The 21737-nt window shown below is 37.1% G+C and overlaps 1 protein-coding gene across 1 annotated transcript; it reads right to left on the bottom strand.

The window, feature by feature from the left end:
- Positions 1 to 2161: 2161 nt before the first annotated feature.
- LOC148177776 (uncharacterized) lies at positions 2162 to 19469 on the bottom strand. Its single transcript, XM_088032587.1, has 6 exons — positions 19116 to 19469; positions 12388 to 12505; positions 12067 to 12335; positions 8689 to 9030; positions 8560 to 8640; positions 2162 to 4443 (listed from the first exon to the last, which is right to left on the bottom strand). The coding sequence occupies exons 1-6, from the start codon at positions 19128 to 19130 to the stop codon at positions 2590 to 2592; spliced, it is 2679 nt and encodes an 892-aa protein (XP_087888713.1). The 5' UTR covers positions 19131 to 19469; the 3' UTR covers positions 2162 to 2589.
- Between the last annotated feature and the right edge of the window lie 2268 nt (positions 19470 to 21737).

Here is a 21737-nt window from a genome sequence, read left to right on the forward strand (position 1 = left end):
TTTTATAAATGTAAAGAAAACAAAGCGCTTCAAATTGACGCAATTAGTTTTAATTTAGTGCTAACCATAAATTTGTGATTTAAACGATAAAAACTACGTTTTTTAAAATTCAAAATTGATAAAATCCTGTTATTTTTCTTTTATTGCCAAAAGCATGAAAATGATTTAAAATTGTGGTACTGAAATATTTAAAAATTCTTAAAAATAATTTTAATCCTAGTAAGATTTATGACAATTGCTTCTTCGATTTTTCTTGAAAACTTAAAAAGTTACAGGATTTTTCAAGAGTGTGTTGGAAAGACAAATGAATAAGCTTTCTAACGATGCATAATACTCATCGCTAGTTTTAGTACTTCTCATGATATTTCGAGAAAATGATGCTACGTCTAAAAAATCGTAGTTTTTGATGCAATTTTGTTTAAAACTCAAAAATTAATGTTTCGATTTTTTATTGCAATGCTTGACTAAAAATATTGAAATCTTGTCTTTCTGACGCGCCATCAGGAGCACTGCTTTCTCTTTTTAGTTAAAAGTTACGTGACAAAAAACGTAAAAGAAGAATCCAAAAAAACTACAACATTTTTTTTTTTTATAAAACTTTATAAATTATTCACTTCTCTGGTACAAATTTTGGACTACGCGGTATGAAACACAAACACACATGTTTGCACATGTTGTTTCTCATATTGTGCCACCTGGAACTCGAACATATTGTGACCATAATAAAGCCCAATGCCCTCAAAAATATTTCACACTTTATCTCTTCCTAACTTTCTTTTTATGACGTCGTAACACGCCTAATCAATAGCAGTAAACTGTGATAACAAAAATGAAAAGTGTTATATCCCATCTAGTTATCTGTGAGAATTCTGAATTAAACTTGACATTGGAAATGGAAGTCGCTGATAGCTAGACGTAATTTTTCCTGCAGAGAATTCCCGTTTTAAGAAAAAGAAATTTTAGAAATCGGCAGTATAAGTGCAATTAATACATACATGTTACTAATAATAATAGATGAATGCGAATGCAAATGCAACTGAATTTTACTTGCGAATGTGCACTGAAAATAACAAAACAAAGTATGACAATTTGACAATTGTGACAGTTTTTGTTTGGCATTTGACAGGATTTGCAGGAATTTAAAAAAACAGCATTGTGTAACTCGCTCTGTTCAATGACCAATCACGGAGCTGTATTTTAAATTTTGCGCCTACAAAAAAACGAGCTTTATAGGTAATTTTTCCTGGAGAGAATTTACCGATTTACGAAGGAGCAATTTTTGACATCCGCAGGATTCCAAAGAGAAAAACTCGTTACGTGTAGTGCGCATGTCAATTTTGAGTAATAGATGGCTTCTAAACTAAATGTCAAGCTTATTAATAACCGTAAAATATAATGATAAAACACATAAAGTTGTAATAAAATTTCTGCTAATCGCGCACTAAAAATTACAAAAACAAGTTTAAAATAACAAAACAAAGTGTGGAAATTTGACAATTGTGACAGTTCTTAAAAATCAGCATTGGGTAACTCGGTCTGTTCAACGACCAATCACAGGGCCGCATTTTAAATTTGGCGCCTACAAAAATCCTCTGCAGGAAAAATTAGCTTTAGAAGGGAAATTTAGATGAACCCAGGATATATTCTGAAACAAAGAACGAATTTTTTGAGTCGGCGGTTTGTTTGGTGCGTAGGAAAGTGTGACGGAATCGAAATGTGGTATTGTAACAAACCGAAGAAGAACATGCGCGAGGAAGAAAGAACTGTAAAATTTGAGTGCTCATTCAGTGTCGTGAACTCTTCCGTTTCTTCAGTTACATGACTCTAATAACGGATTTTGTGTTCTCTTTGTAGACTGAATGAACACACAAAAGTGCCTTTATTAATATTATTATTCTCTTTGTTTTGTTTTCATAGTTTTCTTATTATCACTTACCTATTTGTTTTGTTGACATACTTTTCTTCATTTTCTTCTTCTTTCTCTTACTTTTTCCCGATTTTTTTAGTTGTGGCTCGCAATTTTTTCAAAATTTGTTGTAATATATTCGAATTGTACCTACATATACAGGTGTTCCAAAAGTCGCAATATTACTTTTAGACGCAGAAAAAATAGGTTTTTAGCGATTCTTTGGAGGCACTGGGGATAATTCTTTTGAATAAGTAATGTCATACATTGATTTATTCAGTTGGTTCATATTAGGTATATACAATTAATGGATTCTATACAATACACATACATGCGAAGAACAATTTCTGGTCGCTAAGACTAAATGTGATATACATATTTATAAGTACAGTCTGATTCAACTAATACTATACGATAACATCGAAGTACCGAAGGGTAAAGAGAACTTGTAACATGAAACAATAATCACTCAATGCCACAACAAAACACTAAATAAAATAACAATGAGAAAAAAAATTAACAAACTGAATTATTAGTCTCAAAGAGGAACTTAACTATAGTGGAGTATTCTTAAACCTCCGTTTCACTGGGGTACTCAGTACGGCTCCCTGCCAAACAAACACAATGGAAGACTAAACAACACAATTGGAAGGCACCAAGACCCCAAACTGGCCAGACTGTTATTACACCGAAACTTCTTTAACTTCAACCGGTTTGGTTTCAGGCGCCTTCGGCGCCTCCGCCGCTGGTTCCTTCTCCCCATTGTTATTCTCTCTGATATTCATCGAGTTTAACCGATTCTGCTGCAGCCGCACCAACAGACTCGGATTTGGAATACTCCGGATACTCTGATTTTGATTCGGCCGAAGATTCCGGATCTGAGGACTCATCATCCGGAACTGACTTTTATCGATCATCTTCAGACTCGGAGGAATCCTCTGGTTCGGCGTCGGAATCCTCAGAGTCTGAAGATTGGGCATTTGCGGGCGCGGCTTGGCCCCTTTATTCAACACCTGCGCCGCCGCCACTTTCGACAACATCTGCAGGTTCGACATGTTCACGTTCTTACCGTCTTTCGGGGGCGGCGAGGCGAAGCCGTTCACGGGCTTCGCGGGGGTGGTGCTGGTAGTACCAGCGGTTTCTTCTTTGGTGGAGGGCTTCGCCGACAGGTCCAACGCTCCGATGTTGTCGCACTTCTCTGGGAGCGTCTTGGGGATGATGCTAATCCCCAGCTTAAAATTAAACGACTTCTTGATGCGGTCCAAGGGGATGGTCGCTGGGGGCGGTCGTTTCGCGGGGGCGGGAGTCGCGGGTTTCACCGGTACCGTCTTCACCTCCGGAGCTGGAGGGTTGATAAGAGTGATTTCCAAACTCGGCCGCTTGTCCTGGCGGTCTTCGCTTTCAACTTTCCGTTTTGCTCCACTCTCGATCTTACTCACGGTGAAACCAGGGGGGTACTGGGGGGAGGTGGGTGCAGATTTGGGCGTCTCGGGTTTCTTCGCCTCAATGGTGCATCGCTGTTGGAGGTTCGCGATTTTAAGCTCGAGATTCGAGGGCCGGCTCAGGGGGGTTTTGGCACTGTCGGTCTTAGTCTTCTCAATTGACTTTTGGTACTTTTCTGCGTACGCTTGGTACGACTTCAGGAACGTCTTCTTCGCCTGTTGCTCGGTTTGCTCGTTGCGCTCGATTTGTACGGTGGCGACGCGGTTACCCCATTCCTTGTTCAAAGGGGTCTTCAAAGCAGTACCTTCACTCTTCTTGGGTTCTTCAGAGACCCCGTTCGTGGGTTTGGGGAGTTTCTCGTCCTCCACCGGCTTGTCTTTGACCTCTTTCTCGGGGGTGTCGGTGCTGGTCTCCTTCGACACCGTCGGGACCGTCTGCACGTTCTTATCCTCGCTGACGACGTGTTTGTGGCGGATCTGCCTCATCTGCAGGAGTTTCTCCTTGCTGCTCATCTCCACCGAACTGCTCTTGTGGTGTCTGTGCTTGTGTCCGTTCGGCTGCGTCAGCTTCACCTTCAACTTCAACTCCTCCTCCTTGTTGGTGATCTCCGCGTGCAGCTTCCTCTTCTTATACGTGCAATCGTTCTTCGAATGCTTGTTCTTCTTCCGTTTTTTACTAAAGTGGTGATGCTCCTCCACCTCCTTCTCCCTACTCTCATCCATCTTCTTCTGCAGCGCCCACTCCCGGTCCCTCCTCTCCGCAAACCGCTTAATCTCCTCCTTATCAGGCTCTTCGTAATCAAACACGCAGTCTTGGACGGGGGGCACCGGCGCCCCCTTCTCAGGTACGTTATTCTCGTTATTTTGTACTTTACTCCGACTCTGGAGCTGAAGATGCGCCAACAGCCGCTCCTTCTCTCTGTTTTCCTCCGCGTTCTCTTCTTTGATTTCCGGGGGCGGCGGCGGCGGTTCGACCTTCGTCTTCAACACCACCTGGAGCTGTTTTCCGCCGGTCGACACCGCAGTGTTGACGATCTTGATCGGCTGGATCTTCAGCGGGGTGAAGATGCGGTAGAAGAACCGCAGCGGTTTCACCTGGAACAGAACAAAATCGGTTTTTACAACAGGAAGTTACAATCGGGCGAAGTTCCCGGAGTGCTTTCTCTTCGATTATCTGGAGCTGTTAAAAAATTCGAGGGGGAAAAAAGAGATTTCGGACACGCCATCGAATCATTTGCATTTGAGTGGGTTCTGCATCAAATAAATGAAACTCCGCCTCTCAGGTGATCAATTGATTCCGATTTTAGCTATTTGTAGTACCAAAGATATGGAAGAATGTTAATATTTTATTCATGACAAAATTCCGCGTGACGCAGACTTGAAACCGCCTAATTATACATATATCAGTAAATTACAAAACAATGCCACAGAACTGTTAAACACAATAACTAGAACAAAACAGTAGTTTCGGCCCACATTAGACCGCAGTTTTAATAACGGAACAAACAAGCTGATAAGAATGATAAGAAAATGACTAAGTTAAATTACTAGTTCCAAAATTTTACTATTTGCATGATCGTGGATAAACAGCGGGCTATCGCGTCAACTAATTACAAAGAATGTTAAGTAAGTTTGTGTTTATCGTGGTGTCGCAATTATACTGAGTGTTAACGAAATAATTGCAGGGAATGGGAGATAAGACGTGCGATTAGAGTTTTTCTGTTTGTGCGTTTCAGGAATGGTTTTATTTTGTGTTGTTGATTCTTTTTATTCGGTTTTTATTGTTAGATAATGCTTTATCAAAAATACGTCAAAAAAATGCTGACGCGCGTTTCGATAGCAATGCTACCATCATCAGAGCGATGATTAAACTGTATTTGTATTTTTTGTTATTTTTGTCAACACCAAGATTTGATCCAATAAATTTCTTCTAACGTTTTTGTCAGTTTTTTTAGATTTTTGTCACTATTAGAATTTGTTTGTTTACGAGAATTTTAATGATTCTGTTATTTTACTGGGCTCTTCGGTCTTTAATTTTTAATCCGTCTCTGGAATCGTTTAATGCAAGTTCGAAATATCAACTCAAATCTTCGATTGATTTTTATTATTAATTTTGACTCACTTTTAATTCCTTTTTCAGTTTATATTTTTCTTTAAAATTCTTAATTCTTCTATTCTTTGCTCTTCAAACTTGAGCCCAGTTTGTTCGACTCCTCATGTTGAGCTCTCAGGATCTCCGTTCAGATTATTAGCCGTTTTTTTATATTATTTGTTTTTAATCAATTTTGTTTGCAATTTCTTTATTTTTCTTTTCTATTTGTTTAATTCTTTTTTCTCTTCTCTCCCTTGGTCGAAATTCCCTATTTTCGTGACTGACAACGTCAAGGACCTCAAGAAACATTCTAAAAAAATCTTGAAGAAAATATAGAAACGCTAAATTTAGAGAGATTCTGTTATTCGCTAGGCTCTTTCATTTCTTCAGGTTTTAAAATTTTTTAACTTAAGCCCAAAATATCAACTTCAAACTTTCAATTATTGAATACTTTCGACCTTATTTTAAGCCTTGACTTTTTAAATTCTTATTTCTTCTTCTTTTTGGTCTTCAAACTCTTAGAATCTGATCATTTTTAATCATTTTTTTTAATGTCGTTTTCAAATTTTAAGTTAAATTTTTTAGTTTCTAATTCTTTTTTTTTCTTTTTCGTCTTGTTTTCTAGTACAGATAGAAGAAACTCCCTTTGTCAAAATTACCTGTTTTAGTGGCTGAGAACTTCTTACAGAAACTCCATTTTTAGGTTTCTGCAGATTCTTTCAAAAATTCTTATTAAATTCCAAATACTAATAATTCTAAATAATTTAAAGAACCAAAAAATTCAGAAAAATTGCAAAACTGAATAAATCGCTAGATTCCTAAAAAATCCTCAGACAATTTGACAAATATTGGCGATTCGTCAGAGAATCAAAAAAATCATACAGATTCCCAAGAAACCCTAGACAAATTCAAAAAAGTCCCGGAAAAAGCCAAAAATGACAACTTCAATCTTTCCATTGACTTAAAAATTATTAATTTCTCCCTGATAGTAGAACAATTTTTTTATTTTTATTTTTTTGTGCAGTTTAACACAGAAATCAAAACTAGTAAATTTTGCACACTTAGATTTTATCCTCCGAAAACTCTCCAAATTAGATGACTAAGTAATAGAAAGTGTTGTTGAAAATTGCTAATTTTCCCCAAATCGTAGAATAAAATTTTCCCCAAAATCTCTCCAATTTACAGGCTAAAATAGAAATTGCTAGTTTCTGCCTGATCGTGGAATTATTTTTTTTTATTTTTTTCCCTGTGCAGTTGAATTTTTCTGATTTCATGTGTCTGTAACACTTAGGTTCAAGCTAGTAAACTGTGAAAATTTCGACGCTCCACCCCGAAAACTATTCAATTTACGGGACTAAATAGCAAGGGTTGTTGAAAATTGCTAGTTTTTTCCAGTTCGTGGAATAAAAATTTTTAATACCTTTCTCTGTGGAGTTGAAATTTTGTAATTTAGTGTGTCTACTACAGATATGGAAACTAGCAATTTCTGAAAATTTTAACCCTCTACCCTAAAAACTAACCAATTTACAGGCCTAAATGGAAAGTGTTGTTGAACATTTCTAGTTTTCCTCTGATCGTGAAATAACTTTTTTAATTTTTTTCCCGGTGCAGTTAGAATTTTGTAATTTCGTGTGTCTAACACAGAGATCGAAACTAGTAAATTCAAAAAATTTCAACTTTCTACCCCAAAAATTGTTCAATATACAGGCCTAATTAACAATTGCTACTTTTTCCCTGATAGTGGAAGAATTTCTTTTTTATTTTTTTCTCTGTCGAGTTTTTTAAGGCTTAAAAATTTTAATTATTTTTTTAGTTTAGTTTACATTCTTCTTTTAAATTCTTCAATTTTTAGACATCAAGCTTGAGCGCATTTTTTTTAATTCTCAAGTTTTCCATTTTTTTTCGGTTTCAAGTTCTTTTGAGCAATTTCTTAATTTTTCTTTCTCTATATGTCTTCTAAAATGTTTATTTAAGTCTTTTAGTTAGTTCTTCTTTAATTTGTTTCTTCGTCTTGTTTTTTAGTGCTGTCTCTCTAAGACAAAATTTGCTTTTTTTATTACTGAGAACTTCTTATTGGAAAACTCTCAGCAAATTCGAAATACCTGATTCTAATTCTAATAATAAATTCTAATTCTAATAATAAATTAAAAACTGAATAAATCGCTAAAGTTCTAAAAAATCAGAAAATTTGACGAATAATGGCGATTCGTAGAAAATCGAATAAAAGAATGTAAAAAAACGAGATTTCTAGAGAAGTCGTGAAGATTATAAAAAAAAATTCGGAAAAGAAGAAAGCATTAGAATACGAATAAAGTTCTAAGAAGAAATATCGGCAATGAAAATGTAAGAATAGTGTCCAAAGAGAACATACAGAGGACAACAGAAGAAGAAGAAGAAAAAGGAAAACAGCAAGAAAGAAGCAAAACTAGCACTTCCAATTCCGCCAAAGTTACCGCCCAATCTCTGCTCCATCATCCGCAGAAACCGCGCAATAAAAACACAGATAAAACCCAACTTCCGGCCCGCAACCCGGAAGTCGCCCCGGAATTTTCAAACTAATCGCCATCATATAAAACCGCCGTTTTAATGGAACCCCGGAATTTATCGACTTTATTTCATAATATCGTCCGGCGGCATTTCACGTCCGAAAAAACACGTTTATTTGCATAATTATTCAAATTCTCCAAAAACCCACTTTTTGCCATTCAATCTCAGGATTTCCACATTTCCTATTGCTTTATCAGCAGAACACGCGCTCTTTCCCAACACATTTGATTTTCCTTCTCTAATTAAAGCGAAAGTGAGGAATTAACATGACGGCGCATTAAATCACACTCATTACAACATGTAATATAAGAGCAGTGGCGTCGCATTGAAATTTACGCACAAACGACAATAACCCGAACATTCACACCGCACGTCATAAAATTTCAATAGTAATGACCTGCCCGAGGTCAGCCGACATTACGAAATTGCGCCTTTTCCGTACGCCACTGGTGCTGATAAGTGAGGACTATTTTTCCGATTTCGGACGAATTTTTCCGCGCGATGGAAACAAGAAAAGCACCAGCGGCCGACAGATGGCGCGCCGAGCAAATTGATAAGATAAATCGACTTACGCGCTTCCATTTGAAGGTGTACGCCACGTCCATCAGGCTGAAGTGTGGCGGCAGCACCTCGCCTTTGTAGATGATGTCAACCTGCAAAACACCACGTTAAGAAGACGCCAAAGTCGCCATGGACTTCACCTTGTGATTCGGCGAGAGGGCGAACTTCATCCGCACGAACTTCTGGAGGTGCTGCATGGACACCGCCGCCGGGCACTGGAGGAACCTTTTGTCACTTTTGTCACTTTTGTCGGTGTCATTTTTGGCGCTCAGTTTGTGCTTGTCACCCACCGTGTCATTGTTATTGTTATTTAAAACACTCGCACTTTTGTCCGCCACTTTGACCCGATCTGAATCCGATTGTTTTGTCGTGGGCTTGGAGACATCGCCTTTGTCCAAGTGGTGCTGGTAGTACTCCAGCGACAGCGAGATGGAGTCTTCGGGGCCGAAGAATTTGCTCTTGTCGCCGACGTACGGGGAAACCTGGAAAAGTGGGTCGTGCGAATGTACTAAGAAAATAAACCTAGATCGGATTTTATAGTGTGGGCCATAAAATGGAAATAAAAAGGAAGTAAACATTCGCGGATCAATGTGAACTTGGCGGAATTTTTGCTGATTTTTCGGACCTCACCCTGTATATTACCGATTCGAGAATCATATATACAGCGTGGACTTGTAACACACAGATCTGAGCTAGTGAATTGTGAAAATTTCGACGCTCTACCCCGAAAACTGTTCAATTTAGAGGGCTAAATAGCAAGGGTTGTTAAAATCGGTAGTTTTTCCCTGATCGTGGAAAAATAAATTTAATTTTATTTTCTGTGGGGTTGAAATTTTGTAATTTCGTGTGTCTAACACAAAGATCCAAACTAGCAAATTCTGAAAATTTCAAATTTCTACTCCAAAAATTTTTTAATTTATAGGGCTAAATAAGAGAGTGTTGTTGAAAATTGCAAATTTTTCCCAGATCATGGAATCAAAATTTTTAATTTCTTTCTCTATAGAGTTGGTATTTTGTTATTTAGTGTGCTCAATAAAGAGATTGCAACTAGCAAATTCTGAAAATTTCGATTTTCTACTCCAAAATTTCTCCAATTTACAGGCCAAAATTGAAAATCCTGTAGAAAACTGCTAGTTTCTCCCTGATTGTGGAATAATTTTTTTTTATATTTTTCTCTGTGCAGTTAAATTTTTGTAATTTCGTGTGTCTAACACAGAGATCAACACTAGTAAATTCTAAAAATTTCGACGCTCCACCCCAAAAACTGTTCAATTTATAAGACTAAATTTGCAAGGGTTGTTAAAAATCGTTAGTTTTTCCCTGATCCTGAACTTTAAATTGTCAATTTTTTTCTCCGTGGAGTTGGTATTCTGAAATTTAGTGTGTCCAGTAATGAGATCGAAACTGGGAAAATCTGAAAATTTCGACTTTCTACCCCAAAATTTCTCCAATTTACAGACCTAAATCGAAAGTGTCGTTGAAAATTTCTAGTTTTTCTTTGATCGTGAAATAACTTTTTGTAATTTTTTTTCCGGTGCAATTAGAATTTTGTAATTTCGTGTGTCTAACACAGAGATCAAAACTAGTAAATTCTGAACACTTGGACTTTATTCTCCAAAAACTTTCCAAATTAGAGGACTAAATAAAAAATGTTGTTCAAAATTGCTAATTTTCCCCAAATCATGGATATATATTTTTTTAATTTCTTTCTCTGTGGTGTTGGTATTTTGTAATTTAGTGTGCTCAATAATGAGACCGAAACTAGGAAATTCTGAAAATTTCGACGTTTTACCCCAAAATTTGTCCAATTTACAGGCCAAAATAAAAACAGTTGTAGAAAATATGCTAGTTTCTCCCTGATCGTAGATTTTTTTTTTCCTGTGCAGATAATTTCATGTGTCTAACACAAAGATCCAAAGTAATAAATTCTAAAAATTTCGAGTGTCTACCTCAAGAATTGTCCAATTTATAGTTTTAATTAGAAAATGTTTAAAATTGCGTATTTTTCCCAGATCGTGGAATAAAATTTTTTAATTTCTTTCTCTGTGGAGTTGGTATGTTCTAATCTAGTGTGTCCAATATTGAGATCAAAACTAGTAAATACCAAAAATTTCGACTATCTACCCCAAAATTTGTCCAATTTACAGGTCAAAATATAAAGCGCTGTTGAAAATTGCTAGTTTCTCCCTGATCGTGGATTTATTTTTTATTTTTTTTTCTGTGCAGTGAAATTTTTGTAATTTCGTGTGTCTAACACAGAGATCAACACTAGTGAATTCTAAAAATTTCGACGCTCCACCTCAAAAACTGTTCATTTTATGGGACTAAAATAGCAAGGGTTGTTAAAAATCGCTAGTTTTTCCCTGATCGTGAACTAAAAATTTTTAATTTCTTTCTCTGTGGAGTTGGTTTTTTGTAATTTAGTGTGTCCAATAATGAGATCGAAACAGAAATTCTAAAAATTTCGACTTTCTACCCCAAAATTTCTCCAATTTACAGGCCAAAATTGAATGTGCTATTAAAAAATTGCTAGTTTCTCTCTGATGGTGGAATATTTTTTTTTTATTTTTTTCTCAGTGCAGTTAAATTTTTGTAATTTTGTGTGTCTAACACAGAGATTGAAACTAGTAAATTCTGAAAATTTCGACGCTTTACCCCAAAAACTGTTCAATTTATGGGACTAAAACAGCAAGGGTTGTTAAAAATCGCTAGTTTTTCCTGATCGTGGAACAAAAATTTTTAATTTCTTTTTCTGTGGGGTTGAAATTTTGTAATTTAGTGTGTCTGCTACAAATATCGAAACTAGCGAATTCTCAAAATTTCGACTCTGAAAACTGTCTAATTTACAGGCCTAAATCGAATGTGTTGTTGAAATTTTCTAGTTTCTCTTTGATCGTAAAATAACTTTTTGTAATTTTTTCTCCGGTACAGTTAGAATTTTGTAATTTTGTGTGTCTAACACAAAAATCCAAGCTAGCAAATTCTGAAAATTTCAACTTTCTACTCCAGAAATTGTCTAATTTATAGGGCTAAATAGAGAGGGTCGTTGAAAATTGCTAGTTTTTCCCAGATCATGGAATAAAAATTTTTAATTTCTTTCTCCGTAGAGTTGGTATTTTGTAATTTAGTATGTCTAATTATTAAATCCAAACTAATAAGTTTTGAAAATTTTGACTTTCTACTCCAAAAATTGTTCAATATACAGGCCTAAGTAAAAATTGTAACGTTTTGCCTGATAGTGAAAAGTTCTTTAAAAAATTTTTCTGTGCCGAGTTTTTAATTCCTTTTTTAGTTTAGATTCTTGTTTTAAATTCTTCTATTTTTTGGTCATCAAGTTTGAGCGCATTTTCTCAGATTTTTGGGGCCTCACCCTGTATATTCCCGAAATCGAGAATCATATACTTACAGCGTAGACTTGAAAAAACACAATTAGAGCTAACGGAGGTTCTACTGTATTGAAAAAAATCGCACAAATTACAGTGGAACCTCAGAGAGTGGGACTTCCTTTCGGCTCTTACCATCGAGTCCTCCTCGTTGATCATGTCGCGCTCCCTCTCGAGGACGCTGTCGTCGCTGCAGGAGCTGCTAGCCCGCACCCCCGTGCTCCTGTAGAAGTCCTCCCTCCTCTGCATCTCCTTGGAGTAAAGCGCCGGGACGACCTTATAAACCACCGCCTGTATCTGCGGATCGGCCTTGAAGAAAGCTTGATTCTTCTTCTTATAAACGAAATTGCACAAAGGACACGCCGCCTTGCTCTCAAAGTGCCTCAAGATGCACCCGCGGCAAACTGAAAATCGCCACTTTTAACACCCCCAGGTGAGAATTTCCTCTAAACTTACAGACGTGGTAGCATTCCGAAAGAGTGGTGGCGTCGATCAAGTAGCCGTTGCACAGCGTGCAGACGAGCGCGTCGTTCAAATCCTTGACGTGGATTTTCCTCATTTTGACGTGTGCCATCTGGAAATAACAAACGAAAGGCGCAAATGAGTCAGGTGTGTTGATCGCGTGGTCATATGAAGAGTGACGCTTTAATGTCATGCCTGGCATGGGCTTGTACAGGGCCCCTCCCCATCTCTACGCCCACTTCTGGCTGACCCCAGCAACATAATTACACACCTGTGTGCGGTCATCATCATCGCAGAAGGCTGCGATGGGAATTAGACCGGAGACGCCATGTTAATTGATGGTTAATACAGTCGAATTCGGAGTTGCGAAAGTTCGACTGTACTCGAAAAGTGTGAGAAAAATTTTGCAACGTTGGTATTAAAAAAACAACGAAATCGAAGGAGTAGCGATAAAAACACGTTTTTTATTGTACCAACCTGGACTCGATAAAATAACTATAATTGACGTGCACGTCAATCAAACTACCCGTTGTGAAAACAATTTTGTTTTTATATAAATATTAATTAATTGCTTTTTCAATAAATACGAAAATAAACAACAAAAATAGGATATTTCCGTTGGTTCGATTTCTCATTCGCCCGGCGTGGAGTGCGGAAAATGGAACTTTACGCTTGAATTACAAACACTATTTTTTCTACTCATCGGTTAATTGTCACGATCACGGACGGAACTCCAGATAATTAAATTGTTCGAAAATATCGTACGATTCATTCTAGGCAGGTCATGTATTTTGAACGTATGTCGCCTTCTGACTCGAAAACTGTTGTATTTCGCAAATATTGAACTTTCATACGCCAAAACTGCTGCGATGGCGTTAGTTACGACATGAGACTTTTCTCAAGGCCAACTGCGAATTGAAATTTCATCGTATTTTACCTCCTTTAGAATCATCAAAAAACAAAAAAAATCGTCATGAAATTATGACAATATCTGCTGGGGTAACTCATTAAATTTGCATTCTAAGTAGGCGATGCATTTTGAACGTATGTCGATTTCTGACTCGAAAACTGTCAAATCTCACAAATATTTAGCTTTCATTTCCAAAACTGCTGCGATGATGTTAGTTACGACATGAGATTTTTCTCGAAGTCAACTGCGAATCGAAATTTTATCGTACTTTACGTCCGAATCATCAAAAAATAAAAAAAATCGTCATGAAATTATGACGATATCTACTCGGATGTTTTATTAAATTTCCATTCTAGGCAGGCCATGCATTCTGAACGTATGTCTGCTTCTGACTCCAAAACTATCAAATTTCACAAATATTCGGTTTTCATACGCTAAAACTGCTGCGATTGTGTTAGCTACGACATGAGATTTTTTTTCTTAAAGCCCAATGCGAAATAAAATTTCATCGTATTTTATTTCAGAATCATCAAGAATCATAAAATTCTGCATTTTAAACGTATGTCGGCTTCTTCCTTGAAAACTGTCAAATCTCTCAAATGTTATAATTTTTATACGTCGATACTGCTGCGATGGTGTTAGCTACGACATGAGTTTTTTTCTCAAAGGCTACTGCGAATCGAAATTTTTTCGTACTTTACGTCCGAATCATCAAAACATTCTTCTAAAATTTTGACGTCTGCTCGGGTAACTCATTAAATTTTCATTCTAAGCAAGCCATGCATTTTAAACGTATGTCGACTTCTGACTCGAAAACTGTCAAATTTCACAAATATTTAGTTTTTATTAGCCAAAACTGCTGCGATGGTGTTAGCTACGACATGAAAATTTTCTCAAAGCCAACTACAAATCGAAAGTTCATCGCATTTTATTTTCAAATTATCAAAAAATTTAAAAATTCTGATGCGATATCTGTTCGAGTAACTCTTTAAATTTCCAATCTAGACAGGCCATGCATTGTGAACGTATGTCGACTTCTGGCTCGAAAACTGTCATATCTCACAAATATTCGGTTTTCATACGCCAAAACTGTTGCGATGATGTTAGCTACGACATGAGATTTTTCCTCAAAGCCAACTGCGAATTGAAATTTCATCGCATTTTATTTCAGAATCATCAAAAAATTCCTAATAAAATTCTGCATTTTGAACGTATGTCGACTCCTTGTTCGAAAACTGTGAAATCTCTCAAATTTTTCAGTTTTCATACGTCGAAACTGCAACGATGGTGTTAGCTACGACATGACTTTTTTCTCAAAGGCAACTGCGAATGGAAATTACCTAGTTCAATTAATTTTCTGCAGCGGCGGCAGATTTAAAACTCAGCTCTGGGGGCGGTTTATCATCAAACAGTGGCGGGGGCGGCGAACTAATCGTCCAAACAAACAAGAAAGACGTCATTAAAATTTCCACGTGTCATTTCCACACATCGCATAATTTCTAATCTACAAAACAAACTAATTCGTTTCGGAGCAAACCGTTCCCAGATAACAATAAGTAAAAATTAATGACCACCCTATAGATAAAATTTTTTCATTCTTACTACTTAACTCTTCAAACTCAAACCCCTTGCTCCTTCAGCAACCCCCGCCCCCTCCCCCGGCCTCGCCCTATTGGTGGATAGTCACCCCTTGTTAATTGCAGCGGAGATCCCTCACACTCGATGCCACGAATGCCGATTAGAGGGAGATTTTAGGGTAGACGAAGGGCCACACCTACTTCTTCACCACTCCTGCGATCCTGATACGCAACCCTTCGAAACCACGTGTCAGGGGTACGCAGCAAGGTCGTTCGAAGGGCGATGCGTATAGCAATTCGGGCGCGCTTTGTGGAATTGTTCGACAGGGGGTGGAGGGTGGTAATTCGATCGATCGAGTTTGGGGCAACGCGTAGCGGCCAACAATTGGGCTTTCGGAAGGTCGGAAATTGAAGGAGTTCCTCGCGGGGAAATTAAGTGCCATTTGCAAAATCGAGCGGAGAAAATTCCGATCGATTGATAGAAATGTTGGGCGAGTAAATATGGATCGAACAGAGTCAACAATTTGCTTGCAGAGTATCAATAACTTAAATAAATAAAATGTCGGGATGGGAAATGGGAATGACATTTGTTTTATTCTCGCTGTTCTAATTTTAACCATCAGCCGGAATTATCGAACTAGACGATAACAATTTAAATTGAAACGAAATCTTCGAGTGGAAACGGATTATTTATTAATTTCTACTCCACCAAGCGCCATTATTTATTTATGACGTTTTATTATTGCTCAGGTTGTTTACGAGTTTACGCGACATTTATTGCATCGATTACAAAGTGATTTCAAGTTATTTCGCGGCGACGCAATTTTCAAAAATTGATTAGAACTCGTTTATGATTCCACAGCTCTGAAATTATCGGACGAAGGAAAATTATAGAAGTTATTACTTTGAACCTGGGTGACAAACAAACTGATTAACCAAGGTATAAAAGTAGAAGCAGTAAATTTCAAAATTTTTAATTTTCAGGAGCAACGAATTTTTTTTACCACTTCTTGAAGATCCTCTAATTCTCTTGTTTTTTAAGACAAAATAATGAAATTTTCAGACCAGTTCTCTTTTGATTTGTTCAGTAAAAGTGTTAATTTTCAAAGCCGTACAGTCACCAATAACGATTTTAGAATTTATTGATTTTTTTTTAACACAAATTTTGCAAATTCTTTTTAAAGCCTAACAATTCCATTATCCGTAAAATTAATAAAAATAACGTTTTAGAGGTTATTACTATGAACCTAGTTGACAAAAAGACAGATTTACCAAATCATAGATCTACTAAAGGCAATTTTCCAAATTTTTAATTTTTAGAAACAATAACATTTTTTTGAGCACTTGTTCAAGATCCTTTAATTTTCTTATTTTTGACGAGTAGTCATAAATCTACAGGCACTTTCAAAAATTTTAATTTTCAGAAGCAATTAATTTTTTTTGACAATTTCTTTAAGATCCTCTAATTCTCTTGTTTTTTAAGACAAAATAATGAAATTTTGAGACCATTTCTCTTTTGATTTGTTCAGTAATAGTGTTAATTTTCAAAGCCGTACAGTCACCAGTAACGATTTTAGAAATTTTTGTGTTTTTGTTTTACCACAAATTCTCCAAGTTTTTTTTAGAACCTAACAATTCTATTATCCGTAAAATTAATGTTAAGAGCGTTTTAGAGGTTATTACTTTGGATCTACTTGACAAACATTCAAATTTATCGAGTTATAAATCCACAGGCATTTTCAAAATTTTTAATTTTCAAGAGCAATAATTTTTTTTGACATTTTCTTTAAAATCCTCTAATTTTCTTATTTTTGAAAATAAAATACTGAAATTTTAAAACCATTTCTCTTTTGATTCGTCCTGTAAACATGCTAACTTTCAAAGCTGTTTAGCCGATAAGGACTTAGGATTTTTTTGGACCACAAATTCTCTTAATTCTTATTAGAACCTACAATTCTATTAACCGTAAAATCGATTAAAACAAATTTTTGGAGCTCATTACTGTGAATTTAGTTGACAAAAAAAAAGATTTAACGAGTCATAAATACAAAAAGCACTTTCAAAGTTTTTAATTTTCAGGAGCAATAATTTTTTTCGACTATTTCTTTAAGATCTAATTTTCTTATTTTTGAAGATAAAATTTTGATTTTTTTCAATAAACATGCCAATTTTCATAGCCGTACAGCACCAATAACGATTTTATAAAATTTTCATTAATTTTTTTGACCACAAATTCTTAAGGTTTTTCTTAGAACCTATTATCCGTGAAATTAATGAAAAGAAAGTTTTGGAGGTTATTACTTTCAACCTAATTGACAAACAGACCGATTTACAAAATTATAAATCCACAGGCACAAACCAAAAAAAATAAATTAAGAAGCAAAAAAAAAATTCGGCCTCTACCTATATAGCTCCCTGTAACTCTTTTATTTGTGACGATAGAAGAATAAAATTGAGAGACCATTTTCCTTGTGATTCGTCCATTAAGGATGCCAAATTTCAAAGTCATAGAGCCACCGACCCAAATTTCAGAAATGTTTACTTTTAGGACTAGTCAAAAATTTTCCAATTTTGTCCCCAAAAAAATTTTTCGCCATGACGAATTCTACCAAAATCGAGAAAGAAAAGTGAGCACATTGCCATAAAATGTGAAAGTATTTTATGGTGCAAGCGTGGAAAGCCTCGCTTGTTGCACGAGGAAAAGCGAATCGTAGCCTTCTTGCCACCGCCAAGCCACCAAACGTCCATTTTTCCATTAAAAGAATAGAAAACCGTTAGAAATTCCATCGGTGCACTGCAAAACACACAGAATGTGCTAACTTTTGCATATTTGCCAAACTATTTATTGTTCTATAAGTCACGCAACGCGCACTTGATCTTTATTTGGAACAAAATATTCACTCGAAATTTGACAAACAACACGACTGACAGCCTAATTTCCTTGTCAAAGATAATGTAGATAACAAGCTTGAACAAAAAACGCAGTAGGCGTACGTCATGTTAAATCAAAATGCTCGTCATTTGTTTGTGTTGGCATAAAAAATCCACAACAAACACGCTCGTATTATCTAAATATTTTTAACAACTACTCGAACAAAACAAATATTGTTTGAAGTGTATCGCAATATCGCGCCAAACTTACCTCAAAAACTTACCTAAAGTTGTTTAATTACCTCATAATTAGTTGCAAATAACAAAATCAAACATAGCCGTGGTAAAAACAAGTGACGTGACGTCATATTTGTTTTCGTCCGACCGCCATATTAACAACAAAACGTCATCGCGAATGACATTTCACCTCGATTGGCCACGCGGATCGCCACGTGACCTTCACCTTAACTCCTTTAAACCCATTCATCACAAAATGGCGATACCACGTGACGTGCCAATTTCCAAAATCCGGCGAAAAAAAACGCGTCATGGTCATAATCCATAACGAATATAACGTTATCGATCCGTCATCGGCGAAGCGGACGTATTAATTTTAAATGGCCTCCTGGGATAGCGACAGCTGAAAACAATTTAACCCGAAGCCACCCCTAGATTCCCGTTTTAGAAACAATCGTAAATTGACAATTTCGGGAATGTCGCACAACGCATCCCTTCGAGTTTTTTTGCAGCGTGTGCACCCCTTGGAAAGGGAGAAAGTTGGCGATGGATCTACCCCAGTGCGCGAACAAAATAACATCGTCCCGGAGCCCTCGAGAAATGCAGGAGACAAAGATAGAGGATGCGAGTGGGACGAGGATAGAGGCAAAACAAGCCGCGCAGCAAAGGAGAAACGTATAATTTAAGAGGGACGCACTCTGCCATTACAAATGAGTTAAAAAAAGAAAACGGTTTCAACATTACCAACCGAAAGAGACGGAGAATGATGTCACCGCGCGAGCGAGAGAGAGACGGAAGATGGTCGAAGGCAGCTCGCGTGACATGATATATTGTAAATAAAGAATCTTCACTTGTTTCCAGAGACTGCTATTGTTTATTCAAAGTATAGAGAAATTTCGACCACCGTGGAGGGGAGGAATTAATAATTAAAATTAGGGGATGAAGAGAGAGGGTGCATGTAATCACTACTAATTAATTATTTTAATTATTGAAATGACAAGGGGGCTTTTCCTTCGGTTGCCCTGAAACAAAAGCGAGCATCCGTCTGGGTGCTGTCAAAATTTTTGTTAACAAATGACTGTCTAATGTGTATAGTTGCAGGTCTAAGAACTAATTTATCAAGTTACCTCAGTCTTGCGCATTCAACTGTCACCAGCGGATCGCTCCGGAGCACTCTGCGTTAAAAATCGGTCCCGTGAATGGCAACGCGGCAACGGCGTCGATCCGGCAACGCCGCATCGCCTACATACACAGATACTGTATTGCATGTTAAAATATTCCGGTGTTTAACATCGTTTTCGGCGGCCTTCCGTTCCCCGGATCGTCTCGAAATTTTCACACGTGACTCTACCACCTTTCCGGCACCGATAACCGTTTTTACCTTGTCAAAATCCGGCGATTATGAGGCAAAAAACACTAACGAAACGTCAACATGTTCCCGCAATAAGAAATTACCGTGTACTAGCCGAGCTTCGCTTGTTTCCACAGCCGCTTCGACCCGCCTGACTCCGGCTCCGCCCCTAGCCAATGGGAGGCGAGCATCCGTATCGACGTCACGCGGGGGTTAACGAACATGCACGGTACATGACGAAGCTATAAACGTCCTTTGCGACGCATTCCATTTTGTTATGTGCCACATGTGTGGAGAATTTTTCCGCAGAGACTTTTCGAAATTTTCTAAAGGAGGGCTGGGTGGGGAAAGGGGCGATCGGGCGGGACGGGTGCGGGCTTTATTGCCGCATTGACCGCCTGTTAAATCATAAAGTCGTAAAGTAAACATGATGGCTGGGCGGTAAACAAAAGCGTAACGACAATGGCCTGCTAGGATTATGGCAGTTTTTTTCGGTGGAGGCGCCGGGTGACTTGATTCACGCGGTTTTTATTGGTAGTTATCGGCTAGAGAAGCCAGAAATAGACGCGCTGTTATCTAGATCGGAAGTTTTATGTTTAATTAATTCCTGTAGCCGGTAGCCATGAGGATCCAGCAGGCTTGTGCAAATATGTACTTCACGCCTTGGAGCTACTAATTATACAGAGTGTTTTAGGTATCGGTGCGTTCACGCATTCGTTCGGTTACGAGAATAGACCACGTGACGAGGAACGTGGAGGAGAGCTTTCGGCTCTGTTGGATGGAAAGAACGTAGTTTTGGAGTTACGAAAGAAATGTTCAAAATGTGTTAAAATGTAGTTAAAAACCGACGGACTTAAATGTCGTAATTAGCGACGTCGGCGCCGCGACGCGGCGTCGACGTCGCGGTTGTTGAATTCGCACCGGCCAGGATGAATGGCGCTTTACATCAATTCAAGCCTTTTGTGGAAACGGAACTGGCGGCGGACACATGTAAAAGGGTTAAAAACGAGTCATGACAAGCCGTTTTGCTTTACAGTAGAAGAATTGGAAGATTAGTGAAGATGCTGATTTTTTACCAAAAAGAAGCAAGTAAAAATGAAAGAAGTCAAGAGCCAAATCAGCATTCTGAAGATTCTGAGAATTGGAACCTTTATCAAGCAATTTCATTTCTCCCTGAAAGATTTCCCTCTTTTCACGGCAGTTATTACTTCACGGGAGTAATGGCTTCATTATTCACACTTCATTGCGTGACTGAATGCTGCGTCAGCTCCCACAAATAGACTGTATTGTGTGGTCATAATCTGTCTTAAAAATTGCCACGATTACTCAAGATCTGTCAATATTTACTTTTCTCAATTTTTGATTTTCCGTTCCTTTTATTGCCGCTAAAGTTTTAAAAAAAAATAGTGAAAAAAGGAATGAAGCGTCTAATGTGAGAGGAAAACTTTTCACTACTTAACCTAGATGAGCAAATCACTACTAAAAAATGTAATTTTCCGATTTTGCCTCTAACTTTCAAAATAAATGACTTATAGATATCAAATTTAGTCCACTTATAGATTCTGAGCTGCTTTTTCAATAGCTACAGAAGCGAATAAGATTTGAGAACGTTTTCGGGGCGGAAAAACTCTTACAATTGATCGCAAAATTTAGCACCCAAAGTCTATTGACGCAAGTTTCTCATTTATTTGTACGGTAGGTATAATGTAATTTAGCTCACTTTACGCAGAATTTCACGTAGAACCCAAATCTATTTTTAAAATTATTCTATAACAACAAATAAATGAATTAGAAGCAATTGAAATTTTGTGTTGACAAAAATCTTGAAAATGTTCTCTAAATTTAAAGCAATGTCTATTGATGCCAATATCTCGTTTATTAGCACGGTAAACGGAATGCAATTAGTTTTTATTTTACGCAAAATTTTACCTAGAATCCAAATCTACTTTTAAAATTTTTTTCGAACAACAAATAAAAGAATCAGAATCAATAGAAGTTTTGGTGCAAATGCGGTGTGCATTTTTAAAACTCCGTCACTCCGGAATTCGGACAAATAGGAAGAAGCGATTTGCGCCATCGTCTTTCCCGGATCTGAAATCATAAGAATCCGGTCTTATCTCAATTTTGAAAATTTTATTATTTTTTTTATTTTTTTTCTTTCAATGGTTTTTCGTTTTTTGTCTCTAACTTCTAAAATATTTGACTTATAAATATCAAACTTGGTTTTCTTATAAACTTTGAGCTGTCCTTTCGATTGATGTAGATTACAGGCAAATTTGATGACGTTTTCGTGTCAAAAAAAATCTTGAAAGCGACTTCTAACGTTCATTCCTAAAATTTCTTGATATCGTCTTGTCTATTTGTAAGGTGATTCTAATTCGGTTTCTATTTGTTTCGC

Source organism: Gnatocerus cornutus, chromosome 3 (genome assembly GCF_029298725.1).
Source record: "Gnatocerus cornutus isolate USDA-ARS CGAHR chromosome 3, icGnaCorn1.1, whole genome shotgun sequence".
Taxonomy (NCBI): Eukaryota; Metazoa; Arthropoda; class Insecta; order Coleoptera; family Tenebrionidae; genus Gnatocerus; species Gnatocerus cornutus.

Excerpts from the sequence above, each read along its gene's own strand:
- LOC148177776 (XM_088032587.1), bottom strand. Across the intron at positions 9,031-12,066 it reads TCAACGAGGAGGACTCGATG|GTTTCCCCGTACGTCGGCGA; the intron begins GTAAGAGCCGAA and ends CCACTTTTCCAG. Across the intron at positions 4,444-8,559 it reads ACACCTTCAAATGGAAGCGC|GTGAAACCGCTGCGGTTCTT; the intron begins GTAAGTCGATTT and ends GTTCTGTTCCAG.